The sequence below is a fragment of the Protomyctophum parallelum genome (assembly GCF_964188405.1).
Source record: "Protomyctophum parallelum genome assembly, chromosome: 9".
Classification (NCBI taxonomy): domain Eukaryota; kingdom Metazoa; phylum Chordata; class Actinopteri; order Myctophiformes; family Myctophidae; genus Protomyctophum; species Protomyctophum parallelum.
This window is the reverse complement of record NC_139706.1, coordinates 2,425,951-2,441,601: the sequence shown is the minus strand read 5'-3', so window position 1 is coordinate 2,441,601 and position 15,651 is coordinate 2,425,951. Positions and strand designations below refer to the sequence as shown.

The 15,651-nt window shown below is 45.7% G+C and overlaps 1 protein-coding gene across 1 annotated transcript in view; it reads right to left on the bottom strand.

Moving 5' to 3' along the window:
- Nucleotides 1-1,171: 1,171 nt before the first annotated feature.
- The window catches only part of arhgap35a (Rho GTPase activating protein 35a), a gene marked incomplete at its 5' end in the record, with an annotated part of 46,662 nt that continues 32,182 nt past the window's right edge, over nucleotides 1,172-15,651 (bottom strand). Inside the window, 3 exons of the mRNA XM_083773545.1 lie at nucleotides 1,172-2,537; nucleotides 6,746-6,851; nucleotides 13,472-13,603. Of these exons, the coding sequence (XP_083629671.1) occupies nucleotides 1,970-2,537; nucleotides 6,746-6,851; nucleotides 13,472-13,603 (806 nt within the window). The 3' untranslated portion in view covers nucleotides 1,172-1,969. The remainder of the gene's footprint in view (nucleotides 2,538-6,745; nucleotides 6,852-13,471; nucleotides 13,604-15,651) is intronic.

Below are 15,651 nucleotides of genomic sequence, written 5' to 3'. Positions count from 1 at the left end.
TATAGGAACAGTACCAGGACCCGGCCAGTTCTATAGGCACGGCAGCTGGAGCCCCACCTCCTTGTCGTCCCCCCACCGCCGCTGCTGCTGCTGCTGGCCCTCCACGGGGGCCATGCCGAGGCAACCCCAGTGGTGGTCCTCCGAGCCGGAATCACCGCCGCTGTTGCTGTTGAACTTGGGAGTTGGGCAGCGTCACGGGGCACAGCGAGTGGCGGCGCTGGAAGCCTGCCACCGCGGCCAGTTCTATAGTTCAATAGGAGCAGTAGACGGGTTTGATGGTGGTACCGGTCAGTAGACAGGTCAGATGGTGGTACCGGTCAGTAGACGGGTCAGATGGTGGTACCGGTCAGTAGACGGGTCAGATGGTGGTACCGGTCAGTAGACGGGTCAGATGGTGGTACCGGTCCTCTAGTTCTATAGGAGCAGTAGACAGGTCAGATGGTGGTACCGGTCCAGTACAGGGTCATGGCGGTACCGGTCCAGTAGACAGGTCAGATGGTGGTACAGGGTCATGGTGGTACCGGTCCAGTAGACAGGTCAGATGGTGGTACCGGGTCATGGTGGTACCGGTCCAGTAGACAGGTCAGATGGTGGTACCGGTCCAGTAGACAGGTCAGACGGTGGTACCGGGTCATGGTGGTACCGGTCCAGTAGACAGGTCAGACGGTGGTACCGGTCCAGTAGACAGGTCAGACGGTGGTACCGGTCCAGTAGACAGGTCAGACGGTGGTACCGGTCCAGTAGACAGGTCAGACGGTGGTACCGGTCCAGTAGACAGGTCAGACGGTGGTACCGGTCCAGTAGACAGGTCAGACGGTGGTACCGGTCCAGTAGACAGGTCAGATGGTGGTACAGGTCCAGTAGACAGGTCAGACGGTGGTACCGGGGTCATGGTGGTACCGGTCCAGTAGACAGGTCAGATGGTGGTACCGGTCCAGTAGACAGGTCAGATGGTGGTACAGGTCCAGTAGACAGGTCAGACGGTGGTACCGGTCCAGTAGACAGGTCAGACGGTGGTACCGGTCCAGTAGACAGGTCAGACGGTGGTACCGGTCCAGTAGACAGGTCAGACGGTGGTACCGGTCCAGTAGACAGGTCAGACGGTGGTACCGGTCCAGTAGACAGGTCAGACGGTGGTACCGGGGTCATAGTGGCCACACAAGGAAAGAAATCCCCAGCGCACTTATAGCGTCTGAGGGGTTGAGGAGAGTGGTTGTTGTGGGAGGCACTGGCCACTGTGTGTGTGTGTGTGTGTGTGTGTGTGTGTGTGTGTGCGCGTGTGTGTGCGTGTGTTTTGTGTGTGCACTGAAACAAAACAGAAGTGGAGAACATACAGTCCACATTCCTGCAGCGCGATGTGATTCCTGGGTGGAACTCTGGGAGAGAGAGTCCCACCGGCTCCGATAGGCAATAACACTCTGGCTCTCTCAAACATTATGTGCACGTGATGACTCGGACTCGGCGAGCGAGCGTGTGTGTAGTGTGTGTGTGGGTAGTGTGAGTGAGCGTGCATGTGTGTACATAGTCTGTAAGGCAAGGAGGCCTATAGTCCTGTAGAAGTTGAAGAGAGAGAGAGAGGGGGGGGGGGGGGTAACGTCCATCCATCAGTGCATCAGTCCATCCCATGTTTCTCTCCTTGTCCGTGTGCCCGTTTCTCTGAGGGTCTCTCTCCCTCTCTCTCTCTCTCTCTCTCTCTCCCAAACACCTGGTTTCTCTCTAGTCTATACATACTGCATCATCACTCCATCACCTCATCCTCTCCTAGCGTCTCTGTTCACCTCCCGTTTCCATTTAAAGCGCTGCGTCCGCTTACTTTCAAAAAAATAAAATAGATCAAAACAAGCAAAAAAAAAAAAAAAAAAAACTCCCTCTGAACTCACATCTTTCCAAATCCCTCTCTCTCTCTCTCTCTCTCTCTCTCTCTCTTCGTCTCCCTTTCCCTTGATCCCGTGTCGTGGGGGGGGGGGGTTCACAGCGTGTGTTGTTCCGTAGGGGGGAGGGGGTGGTGGTGGGGGGGCAGCAGGGCGGCCGAGGGGAGGGGCGACTGGGGCGTGGCGGGGGGCGAGTGCGGCGGGCTGGAGGAGGAGGACCCCCCGTGGTGGTGGTGGTGTTGTTGGTGGTGGTGCTGCTGGAGGTGGTGGTGGAGGTGGTGGTGGTGCTGGTGGTGGTGGATGGGCGGGCCGTAGTGCGGGATGACGGGAGGCGTGGCGGGCAGGACGTAGGGCGCCGGCGCGGGCGGCGAGGGCGTGGGCGAGGAGGAGTAGCCCCCGGCCATGCAGGAGTAGGCCGAGGTGGAGGTGGAGGTCGAGCCCCCCATGGACAGGGTGGCCGTGGGCGAGCCGGGCAGGCCGTCGGCCAGCGGCTGGTTGTAGAAGAAGTAGGCGCACTGGTGGATGAAGCTCTCGATGTTGGTCTGGTAGGTGCGCGTGGCCGTCAGCGCGTCCATGGTGGTGAAGTCGGGACGCATCAGCGTGGGCCAGAAGCAGATGGAGAGGTTCTCACTGGTCATCAGGTTGGAGCGGCTGTGCTGGCTCACCCTGGTGTTGGGGAGGGAGGGGGGGAGAGAGAGAGAGGGGGAGAGGGAGAGGGATAGAGGGAGACAGAGAGAGAGAGAGAGAGAGAGAGAGAGAGAGAGAGTTTTGATTGATTGAAATATTTATTAACAGTTTGCAGAACTGCAAGCACAAACTCAATACAAAGACTGTTGACTGTGAGTGGACGACCCAATTAAGCATTAGACTTGTTCACAACAGGGTCCACCATGTTCAATTCATCAAAACATTTTGAGACGTACAAATAGACACTTCTATATAGTTAATGAACAGAACAGGAATTCATCATAAAGGAAGCAAAAAGGGAAAAGAAACATATGTGACCAGTGCCAGTAGTTTGATATACAAGGGGGCCATGGTCATTTTTCAGTTCTTTACATATTATGAAACTGCACACTGTAACCTTTCATATGATGCATTGCTCATTGAAATTGGGGGGGAAATGAAGAAGATATGACCATTTGAAACTTGTTGAACCAGAAATGTTAAATTGGAGAATTCCCCCTTCAAAGATATCAGCAGTGATCTGTCACTTTAGGGGGCGCTGTTTTCCCTTCATTCCTCCATTAGCCAACCAGCAGTGTTGCCATGTCTGCTTATTATAATTAGTTGGCCATGTTTCTAAAGAAAAATAATGCATAGGCCTACTGTACCAATAAGTCTTCACAATTAGAGAATGTTGTTATAATTGATAGTTTGCCTATTATCTCTCCTTTTTTAAATAGGCTACTGCATTTATTTGCCATTTTGTACTTCCACAAGTTAGGCAAAAATTAGGCTTATGTAAATGGTCCAGATGAATACAAATAAGATAGCTATATTAGCCTGTTATTATTATTATTTGTCTGCAGAACCCCCATCTGAAAATAATGTATGCCAGGGACAAGATTGGTTTTGTTATATGCTTGTAGATCGGCTATTTTTGCTTATTTTGGGCTTGTTTTCATATACGGGTTGCTTGTTTCTCTCGCAGAACCTGGCAACCCTGCAAAAAATAGCCGTTAGCTACATTTAGCATTATATATTGATATCAATCGTCAATCCTGTAGCTAAAACAAGTACATTATCGCGTTATATTACATATCGATGTGATCTGCATTATTATGACCTTAATTTTCATGGCAGGTACATTCCAAAGTAACTAATAAGAACCACGTTATGGTGACATAATGTTACAATGTTTACAATACATGCTAGTCTTCTTCTTCTTCTTCTTCTCTGCTATTGGAAATAAGAAGCCATGTTCCATTGTTGTGATGACCAGTGCCCCTAGCTAAAACATTCGCATGAATTAGCTTTAGGAGGACCGAAAATAAGCACACTTTTTACAAAATACGACTGTTAATACTTCTTTCTCTGCTATGTCTGTTAGCCAGTTAGTGAAAGACTAGTATTATCTTCAAAAACGATTGTGTACAAAAAGCGGAATTTTAGCGGAATTTGCATACTTTGAAGGTAAAGCTGATTTTCTGATTAGCATTGCTAACTCAATGGTTTAAACATTAAACATAGTGACTTGTTTACGCAATTACAATGACTTAATGACACTTAAATGACTTTCTGATGGAATAAAAACATTCTTTAACATTCCAACTGTTTTTATGTGGCTAAAAACGAAAACCACCAAAAAAAAATAAAGAATCTAATTTTAGATTCTATTGCTATATGCTATTGCCGAGTTGTGGTTTAAATCTCTGGCACTGGTCACATATACAGTGGGGGGAAAAGGAGGGGGGGTGGGGGGGGGGATTCAGATTTTACGGGGGCCAGTTTCGAATTGCAGCCGTCCGTAGGTGCCCTTTGAGAGCGGTTTTGAAGGAGTCAAGGGATTCACATGTCTTAATGACTGTTGGTAGGGCGTTCCACATTTTGGTGGCATATGAGCGAAAATAATTTAGAGAGAGAGAGAGAGAGAGAGAGAGAGAGAGAGAGAGAGAGAGAGAGAGAGAGAGAGAGAGAGAGATTTAGCCTCGAGCAGACTGTGTCTGCATGCTGTTGGGTCTTGTCAATTTACAGATGGATTTAGCTATATGAGCTTGTAGATCTGCTATTTTTCAATAGCTAAAGTATAACATAATGCTTAAATCACCAAAAGGGGTGGAGTAGGTGACAGTGATTTGGTGCAAGGCTGTCATAACTCAGGAACAGCCTGACATACACTGAGTCACGCTGACATCATCCCTGACAGAAAAGTACCCTCACAGAAACATGCAGTCATCCTGGTCTCTAACCCATTCTGACCTGAGATCAGATTCTAAAAATGTCTTCTACATCCTGACAGTTTTCTGAAAAAGCTATGTTTCTATGTCAGCGGTTCTTCGATTTGAGAGGCACGCTACGAGCTTGTAGTATTTTTCAATAGCTAAAGCATAACATAATGCTAACACCAAAAGGGGTTCCCGCCCCAAAATGGGCTAAACTACCTCCCCCGAGCCAGCCTGGGGGCGCCTGATGGAGGCGCTACGTCCGGCTGGTGAAACTATCCCCTGACAGGTGTAAAGAAGCAGCTTGGACTCCTCATGCATAGAAGGAAGCATGAGGTCAGTCCGCTGCCCCCCCGCCCCCAGGTTGGCAGAGGAAGTGTAGCGCCCAGGATCACATTAGATAATTAGACACTGGGTGAAAAAATGGGTTACAAAATCGTGGGATAAAACATTTACAAAATTTTAAAAGAGAAAAGCAGCCGTTAATAACATATCACCAAATGCTAAGTACATAATAATAGATTTAGGTACAAACTGCTATTTATTCAACACAGATGAAAGGTTAAGGGAATCATTTTAAACGTTGTCTTGTTAGTCTACAGTTAATGTTTAATAGTAACTTGGACCAAAGGAATAATATGGGAGTGAGCATCTGACGAGTTCAGCAAGCCAGGGCCAAATGCCAAACTATTACCACACTTAACTGGATCAGCGCCAGTGCTACAGTGGCCGCTAGCTGAACATAATAGTTTGGCCAAACTATTACCACACTTAATATAGCACAGCAATGTACAGTAATGGTATTGCCTACATTTCTTTCCGTATAAATATATATAATATCAATTATAACACTTTGACACACTGCACTTTCATTGGCATCAAAATGTACTTAATCCATTCTGACCTGAGATCAGATTCATATGAGGTTTCCGCCGGACACACACTGGTCTGATGAACCCATTCTGACCTGAGATCAGATTCTAAAAATGTCAGTCGCTCTTCGATTTTTCAAAAATAGCAGACCTACAAGCTCGTATCGCGCCACTCGGTGGCGCGATATGAGCTTGTAGATCTGCTGTTTTTAAATAGCTAAAGCATAACATGATGCTGACACCAAAATGGGTGCCCGGTCAGAATGGGTTAAAGTACTAAAAGTAAAAGTACTCATATTGCAGAGTGTTCAAGTCTATTGAAAATAGCAGATCTACTAGCTTTGACTTAACCAAATACAGTAAATTATTATTAATTATCATGACTATTAAAACAAACACCCAGAACAGTTCTGACTGAACGAACATATATATTTTTTCAAGTCCTATGACATGTGTCTCATAGGAGGGCTGTGGGCAGTTCAGAAACCGTCTTCCGGTGACATCATCAATAGGGAATACAAGCTAATAGAAACTGCAGGCTTTCTAGTCCTGAAAAGTTGCAATGCGAAAATGGAAGCCATCGTTCTCACGATAATGAAAATCTAAACATTTTTGTAAAAAAAAGAATCTGCCTAATGATGATGTCACTGGAAGACGGTTTCTAAACTGCCAACAGCCCTTCTATGAGAGACAGACTGAGTAGAAAAAAATTGTGACATTTTATCATGATTATTAGTGAGGACCTATTAGATATGAAGATAGGTTGAAAAGTGGCGAAGTGGTCCTTTAACCCATTCTGAACGGGAACACATTTTGGTGTTAGCATCATGTTATGCTTTAGCTATTGAAAAATAGCAGATCTACAAGCTCATAGCGCGCCACCGAGTGGCGCGCTACGAGCTTGTAGGTCTGCTATTTTTGAAAAATCGAAGAACGACTGACTTAAAAAAAAAATCTGAATGGGTTCATCAGACCAGTGTGTGTCCAGTGGAAACCTCGTATGAATCTGATCTCAGGTCAGAATTACTGAGGAAGTACTGAGGTTACTGAGAGTGTACGGGAGGCCCTGCCGCCATGCAGCGGTCAGCGGGTCCGTCTGGATGCAGCGGTCACTCACTTGTTCAAGTGGCTGATGACGTATTTGAACACCTCGTAGTTCTCCTTGGGGAAACGACGCAGAACGTCCTTCATCGTCTGGAAGCGCTGCTCCCTGTCGCTGATCTCTGAGAGGGGGGAGAGGGGAGGGGAGGGGAGAGGAGAGGAGAGGAGAGGAGAGGAGAGGAGAGGAGAGGAGAGGAGAGGAGAGGAGAGGAGAGGAGAGGAGAGGAGAGGAGAGGAGAGGAGAGGAGAGGGGAGGGGAGGGGAGGGGAAAAGAGGAGAGGGGAGGGGAGGGGAAAAGAGGAGAAGAGAGGAGAGGGGAAAAGGACGGATTAGTGGAACCGTGGAATGGCCATTTAACTCGGCGACGCATCTTGTATCGCTTTAACCATTATTTTCACTCTTAGTACACAAAAGGCCACACACACATTCCACAACAAAGGAGTCGAGGAAACTCTCACACATGCACTAAAGGTTATTGGGTCACAACAACTAGCAAGCAGAGTGAACAGATCGCAACAACCATCGATGTTGCGCGCGCACACACACACACACACACACACACACACACACACACACACACACACACACACACACACACACACACACACACACACACACACACACACACACACACACACACACACACACAGGGTGTGTTACGCCCGGTGGTCCGAGTGACTCATACAGATGACATAATCACTACAGCGGAACAGTCAATGCTGTGTGCGCGTGCGCATGTGAGTGTGCGTGTGTGTGTGTGCGCGCGCGACTGTGCGTGCAATGTGTGTGTGACCGGTGAGCCCTGCAGATGTTCTGCTCTTCATTAATACACACACACACACGCACGTGAGCATGCACGCACACACACACACACACGCACGCGAGCATGCACATACACACACACACACACACACACACACACACACACACACACACACACACACACACACACACACACACACACAGTCTGTTGGGTGCGTTGGAGAGAGTGTATAATTCCCCACAGTGAGGTCAGCATATAGTATCACAAACAGATTGGATTTGAACGACTGACATTTCGGCGTTCCTCCTCCGTCTGTTCAGCACAGCTCGACGACCAGCACGGCCATCATTAGCTGACCTCATTGAGAAGACTTATTTCAGAGCTCATTTTGTCTAGTGTGCTACAGACATGGTTTTCAACCTGTTCACCAAAGGCCCACTATTTATTAGTGTGCTACAGATATGGTTTTCAACCTGTTCACCAAAGGCCCACTATTTATTAGTGTGCTACAGACATGGTTTTCAACCTGTTCACCAAAGGCCCACTATTTATTAGTGTGCTACAGACATGGTTTTCAACCTGTTCATCAAAGGCCCACTATTTATTAGTGTGCTACAGACATGGTTTTCAACCTGTTCACCAAAGGCCCACTATTTATTAGTGTGCTACAGACATGGTTTTCAACCTGTTCACCAAAGGCCCACTATTTATTAGTGTGCTACAGATATGGTTTTCAACCTGTTCACCAAAGGCCCACTATTTATTAGTGTGCTACAGACATGGTTTTCAACCTGTTCATCAAAGGCCCACTATTTATTAGTGTGCTACAGACATGGTTTTCAACCTGTTCACCAAAGGCCCACTATTTATTAGTGTGCTACAGACATGGTTTTCAACCTGTTCATCAAAGGCCCACTATTTATTAGTGTGCTACAGACATGGTTTTCAACCCGTTCATCAAAGGCCCACTATATTTATTCGGCATTTGAGCCACGGACCACCATTCAGTGAGATCTAACACAATGGGGTTGGGCATCTTTGACGATGGAGAGGGCCACTATATTTCCCCACGCTCACTCCAGAGACTTTTTGAATTTTTGAATTGGAATCCTGAAAAGTATATTATTCTAATTTATTTTCAAATGCATTTAGTTATACTAAGCTTATGTTAACTTTATGAACTAAAATACTACCTACAAGAAGGAACAGCCCTACGGTGGGTGGCCTAAAGAAGCAATAAAAAGAATGTCCAAGAGGGCCCCGGGCCGGTGACGTGGTGGTGGTGTTTCCGGGCAAACCGAGGCTGCAATGCCAGCCTGACAGCGTGTCGCGGGTTCGATTCCCGACCACGGCGACCTTTGCTGCGTGTCACCCACCATCTCTTCAATGAAGCCAAAGCCCCCCCCCCCCCCCCCCCCCCCCGCTCAAAGACAGGTTGCTGCAGGAATATTAGGGTGTAGTACGGGAGCTGTGACGCTGCTCGCTTAACGCTTTTGACAGCTGCGGCGACGGCGACGTCGGTTCCCATGGTGACGCGTCTCTGCAGCGTGCGTCAAACTGTTTTATTTTTAAAACACCACGTCGCGCGTCAGCTTGCTTAACCCATTCTGACCTGAGATCAGATTCATACGAGGTTTCCGCCGGACACACACTGGTCTGATGAACCCATTCTGACCTGAGATCAGATTCTAGAAATGTCAGTCGCTCTTCGATTTTTCAAAAATAGCGATATGAGCTTGTAGATCTGCTATTTTTCAATAGCTAAAGCATAACATGATGCCCACACCAAAATGGGTGCCCGGTCAGAATGGGTTAAAGTCGCTATTGCCGTCGAGCTGATCCAGGACATGTTGTCACGTTCTCCAATTAAAAACAATGTATCGTTGTCGGCAAGCGACACAAAAGTACAAATTGGTGTCTCTCTCGCTCTCTCTCTCTCTCTCCCATCATGCCACCGGCGGTGGGAGCTTTATCAGGTCTCAGACAGAGCTGAGCAGGGCCCAAATTAGCCATTGGGCCAGTGGGGCCGTGGCCCTTGGGGCCCGTGGCTCTCAGGGGCCCTTCAAGGAAACTGGATTGCGCAGAACTGGGTTTGAGGCCCTGCATGAAATTGGCCATTGATTTAGTGAAATTTAGGTCAAAAAGATGATAAAAACACGAAAAAAACACAAAATGTCCTTGCGCGCTATGGGGGGCCCCATAAACATTAGCGGCCCAGGGGGCCCTCGTGGGGGTCAATCCGTCCCTGGAGCTGAGAGGTCTTGGCAGAAGTGCGTGTGTGCGTGCGAGTGTTTTTCGTGCACACGTCACACATCACTCTGAATGGCCCGGCTCGCCGGCCTCGAGGTAAATCTCTCCGCCACGACGCTGCGTCTTAACCCGTTCTGACCCGAGATCAGATTCTAAAAATGTCTTCTACATCCTGACAGTTTTCCATTCTGACCTGAGATCAGATTCTAAAAATGTCTTCTATACATCCTGACAGTTTAAAAAAAAAAGCTATGTTTCTATGTCAGGTCGTTCTTCGATTTTTCAAAAATAGCAGCTCGTAGCGCGCCACTCGGTGGCGCGCTATGAGCTTGTAGATCTTGCTATTTTTCAATAGCTAAAGCGTAACATAATGCTAACACCAAAATGGGTTCCCGTTCAGAATGGGTTAAATCTCCATGCCAACGGATTACAGGACGCAGAGAGAGAGAAAGGGAGCCTTCGGCTCTAAACGGAGGGCTGTCTTTTTCCCCCTGAATTTATTTAGTTTCCATTATCCGCTATGGAGTCCTTGCATCTCTGCTACGCCATTAAATATACAATCCTTCAAACGGCAGCGCTGTGCCAAGGCGTCGCATTTCGCCTTCCGGTCATTCCCTCTCTACACACTTCCACTGGGAAATGCCAAATCCATTTTCCTTTGCCATGTACGGTATGGATTTAGATTGTAATGTTGTGCTTCTTAAGGTCAAACAAAACTTAGGGCGCTTTCACACCGGACATGTTTGGTTCGTTTTAAAACGAACCATGGTTACCCGCTTACCCCTTTGTTTCTCTTGGTGTGAACGTGCTTCCGAACTCTGGTGCGGATCAAAGAAACGAACCATGGTCCGCTAAAAAAGGTTCGCTTCCAAACGAACCACGGTGCGGTTCGTTACCGGCGTGAATGCATTCAGACTTTATAGAGGACCAAATACAGGACGATAGCCAAAATAGACGTCGTGCGTCAGCAGTTGTGAGGCTGCATTAATAATTAGTTATAAAAGCATATCTTTTTTACGGGGATCACTATTGATATGACAGCTGACAGTCTGATTTTAATAGTAGACACATACAGTATATGTCGAGGCGCAGCGCAAATGTAATGGCAGCGTACGAGGTCCACATGCGCAAAATGTACAAGTTATCGACACGGAATGGTGTACGGTATGGTACACGATGTGAGCTTGTAGATCTGTTTATTTTAAGCATGCGCCGCCGCCACGCAAAGTTATGACAAAGCATGCGATGCATGAGTCTTCATGCGAGAGTTTCTCTTTCAACTCGTGTCCCCTCCTTTGTTCTGTGTGTGTGTGTGTGTGTGTGTGTGTGTGGGCGCTCGCACATGAGGGGGAGTATGGGAGAGACGCAGAGACAGAGAAATATTTAAAATCATCCATGTCGCGCAGGCCGCACGTATAGAGAAAAAGCCAATGTTAAATAAGCAATACACAGGTGGTCCCAAATGATTAATTGATTGCATCACTATAGCAAAAGACGTAAAACTAGCTGCAATTAGCTGCAGCGGAGCTGTTCTGACTTGAAGCTCAATAACCTACTAACTGACCACCTTCAAGTTTAAACCATAAGATGACATGGAAATGCCCGCCGATTTGATGCGCAGAAATAACATAATTATAGCCTATCTAATCGGGTTAAGGTGCACACATGGAAGAAAAGTCCTTTTTATCGGGGATACCTTGTTGTAGGCTATACGTCTCCGTGAACACCTGCTCCTCTGTTCATCTGTTGCTCTTATTTGGCTAATACAATAATTAATAAGAATGAATGCAATAGCAAGTTGTTGCTGTCATGTTGCTGTTCTCTTCTCTCTCTGTGTGACTGAAGGTTGCCCCAAAAATTTGTAGACAGTGATTTCCCCTCATTTTCTTTTTCCCCTCACCATTTGGTTCGCTTAACATTGTATTATTATATACATTTGTAGATATATAACTATGTTCCGTGAAGTGATTTATTGTATTATTACATGTTTGTAGATATATAACTGTGTTCTGTTAAGTGATTTCTTTTTCTGTCTCATGTTGTAAGGTTACGGTTAAGGTTAAGGTTAAGGACTTACTGAAGGCGTCACAGAGGTCAGTCTGCATGTTGTAAGGTTAAGGTTAAGGACTTACTGAAGGCGTCACAGAGGTCAGTCTGCATGTTGTAAGGTTAAGGTTAAGGACTTACTGAAGGCGTCACAGAGGTCAGTCTGCATGTTGTAAGGTTAAGGTTAAGGACTTACTGAAGGCGTCACAGAGGTCAGTCTGCATGTTGTAAGGTTAAGGTTAAGGACTTACTGAAGGCGTCACAGAGGTCAGTCTGCATGTTGTAAGGTTAAGGTTAAGGTCTTACTGAAGGCGTCACAGAGGTCAGTCTGCATGTTGTAAGGTTAAGGTTAAGGACTTACTGAAGGCGTCACAGAGGTCAGTCTGCATGTTGTAAGGTAAAGGTTAAGGTTAAGGTAAAGGTTAAGGTTAAGGTCTTACTGAAGGCGTCACAGAGGTCAGTCTGCATGTTGTAAGGTAAAGGTTAAGGTTAAGGTTAAAGGTTAAAGGTTAAGGTCTTACTGAAGGCGTCACAGAGGTCAGTCTGCATGTTGTAAGGTAAAGGTTAAGGTTAAGGTTAAAGGTTAAAGGTTAAAGGTTAAGGTCTTACTGAATGCGTCACAGAGGTCAGTCTGCATGTTGTAAGGTTAAGGTTAAGGTTAAAGGTTAAAGGTTAAGGTCTTACTGAAGGCGTCACAGAGGTCAGTCTGCATGTTGTAAGGTAAAGGTTAAGGTTAAGGTAAAGGTTAAGGTCTTACTGAAGGCGTCACAGAGGTCTGTCTGCATGTTGTAAGGTAAAGGTTAAGGTTAAGGTTAAGGTTAAGGTAAAGGTAAAGGTAAAGGTTAAGGTTAAGGTTAAGGTTAAAGGTTAAGGTCTTACTGAAGGCGTCACAGAGGTCAGTCTGCATGTTGTAAGGTAAAGGTTAAGGTTAAGGTTAAGGTTAAGGTAAAGGTTAAGGTTAAGGTTAAGGTTAAAGGTTAAGGTCTTACTGAAGGCGTCACAGAGGTCTGTCTGCATGTTGTAAGGTAAAGGTTAAGGTTAAGGTTAAAGGTTAAAGGTTAAGGTCTTACTGAAGGCGTCACAGAGGTCAGTCTGCATGTTGTAAGGTAAAGGTTAAGGTTAAAGGTTAAGGTCTTACTGAAGGCATCACAGAGGTCAGTCTGCATGTTGTAAGGTTAAGGTTAAGGTTAAAGGTTAAAGGTTAAGGTCTTACTGAAGGCATCACAGAGGTCTGTCTGCATGTTGTAAGGTAAAGGTTAAGGTAAAGGTTAAGGTCTTACTGAAGGCGTCACAGAGGTCAGTCTGCATGTTGTAAGGTAAAGGTTAAGGTTAAGGTTAAAGGTTAAGGTCTTACTGAAGGCGTCACAGAGGTCAGTCTGCATGTTGTAAGGTAAAGGTAAAGGTTAAGGTTAAGGTTAAAGGTTAAAGGTTAAAGTCTTACTGAAGGCGTCACAGAGGTCAGTCTGCATGTTGTAAGGTAAAGGTTAAGGTTAAGGTTAAAGGTTAAGGTCTTACTGAAGGCGTCACAGAGGTCAGTCTGCATGTTGTAAGGTAAAGGTTAAGGTTAAGGTTAAGGTTAAAGGTTAAGGTCTTACTGAAGGCGTCACAGAGGTCAGTCTGCATGTTGTAAGGTAAAGGTTAAGGTTAAGGTTAAAGGTTAAAGGTTAAAGGTTAAGGTCTTACTGAAGGCGTCACAGAGGTCAGTCTGCATGTTGTAAGGCACCAGGGGGTCAGGCAGCTCAGAGAAGAAGGCCTTCATGGCTCCCGCTACGGTGTTGATGGTGAAGTCTTTCTCCACCAGGTCCAAGTTGTAGTCTTGATGACGAGAACGGGAGAGAGAACACAGAAGAGGCGTTACGTACAGTATGAACCAGAGTACAGTATGAACCAAAGCACAAAGCAGCTCCTGCTTTGACGTATAGCAAATGTCTGCTAAATATTTAGTTTACTAGCAATTTCCGTTGCTTAGTTTTTATTTATTAGTCCTTATTGGTCGCGTTATGTGTGTGACAGACATAATTAAAAAAAATCACACCAGTGTGAACCAAGTGGTGCAACTCCCATCTATTGGTTCTCTGTATCGTTCCAATTTGTATCATTCCAATTTCTTCTCTGTATCGTTTTAATTTCTTCTCTATCGTTTGCGTCCAGCAGGTGGCAGCCATGTCACATACTTCTCTCGTTCCAATTTCACGCATGCGCACAACCACTCATGCTCACAGACACAGGGGTACACACACACAAACAGGCACACGGACATTGTAAGCTGGATGTAGAAGTGGTTTGCACCACTTAAAAAAAAGACACTTTTCTGATTACACCCCCCCCCCCCCCTCCCTCTGAAAGGCGGTGTAAGGGAGAACGACACGGCGCTGCTGAATGGAGAACATCAGTGATTATGTGTAGAGTGTTCTGCTGAATGGAGAACATCAGTGATTATGTGTAGAGTGTTCTCTGCTGAATGGAGAACATCAGTGATTATGTGTAGAGTGTTCTCTGAATGGAGAACATCAGTGATTATGTGTAGAGTGTTCTGCTGAATGGAGAACATCAGTGATTATGTGTAGAGTGTTCTGCTGAATGGAGAACATCAGTGATTATGTGTAGAGTGTTCTCTGAATGGAGAACATCAGTGATTATGTGTAGAGTGTTCTCTGCTGAATGGAGAACATCAGTGATTATGTGTAGAGTGTTCTGCTGAATGGAGAACATCAGTGATTATGTGTAGAGTGTTCTGCTGAATGGAGAACATCAGTGATTATGTGTAGAGTGTTCTCTGAATGGAGAACATCAGTGATTATGTGTAGAGTGTTCTGCTGAATGGAGAACATCAGTGATTATGTGTAGAGTGTTCTCTGAATGGAGAACATCAGTGATTATGTGTAGAGTGTTCTCTGAATGGAGAACATCAGTGATTATGTGTAGAGTGTTCTGCTGAATGGAGAACATCAGTGATTATGTGTAGAGTGTTCTCTGAATGGAGAACATCAGTGATTATGTGTAGAGTGTTCTGCTGAATGGAGAACATCAGTGATTATGTGTAGAGTGTTCTCTGCTGAATGGAGAACATCAGTGATTATGTGTAGAGTGTTCTCTGCTGAATGGAGAACATCAGTGATTATGTGTAGAGTGTTCTGCTGAATGGAGAACATCAGTGATTATGTGTAGAGTGTTCTGCTGAATGGAGAACATCAGTGATTATGTGTAGAGTGTTCTCTGAATGGAGAACATCAGTGATTATGTGTAGAGTGTTCTCTGAATGGAGAACATCAGTGATTATGTGTAGAGTGTTCTGCTGAATGGAGAACATCAGTGATTATGTGTAGAGTGTTCTCTGAATGGAGAACATCAGTGATTATGTGTAGAGTGTTCTGCTGAATGGAGAACATCAGTGATTATGTGTAGAGTGTTCTCTGCTGAATGGAGAACATCAGTGATTATGTGTAGAGTGTTCTCTGCTGAATGGAGAACATCAGTGATTATGTGTAGAGTGTTCTCTGAATGGAGAACATCAGTGATTATGTGTAGAGTGTTCTGCTGAATGGAGAACATCAGTGATTATGTGTAGAGTGTTCTGCTGAATGGAGAACATCAGTGATTATGTGTAGAGTGTTCTCTGCTGAATGGAGAACATCAGTGATTATGTGTAGAGTGTTCTCTGAATGGAGAACATCAGTGATTATGTGTAGAGTGTTCTCTGAATGGAGAACATCAGTGATTATGTGTAGAGTGTTCTGCTGAATGGAGAACATCAGTAATTATGTTTAGAGTGTTCTCTGAATGGAGAACATCAGTGATTATGTGTAGAGTGTTCTGCTGAATGGAGAACATCAGTGATTATGTGTAGAGTGTTCTCTGAATGG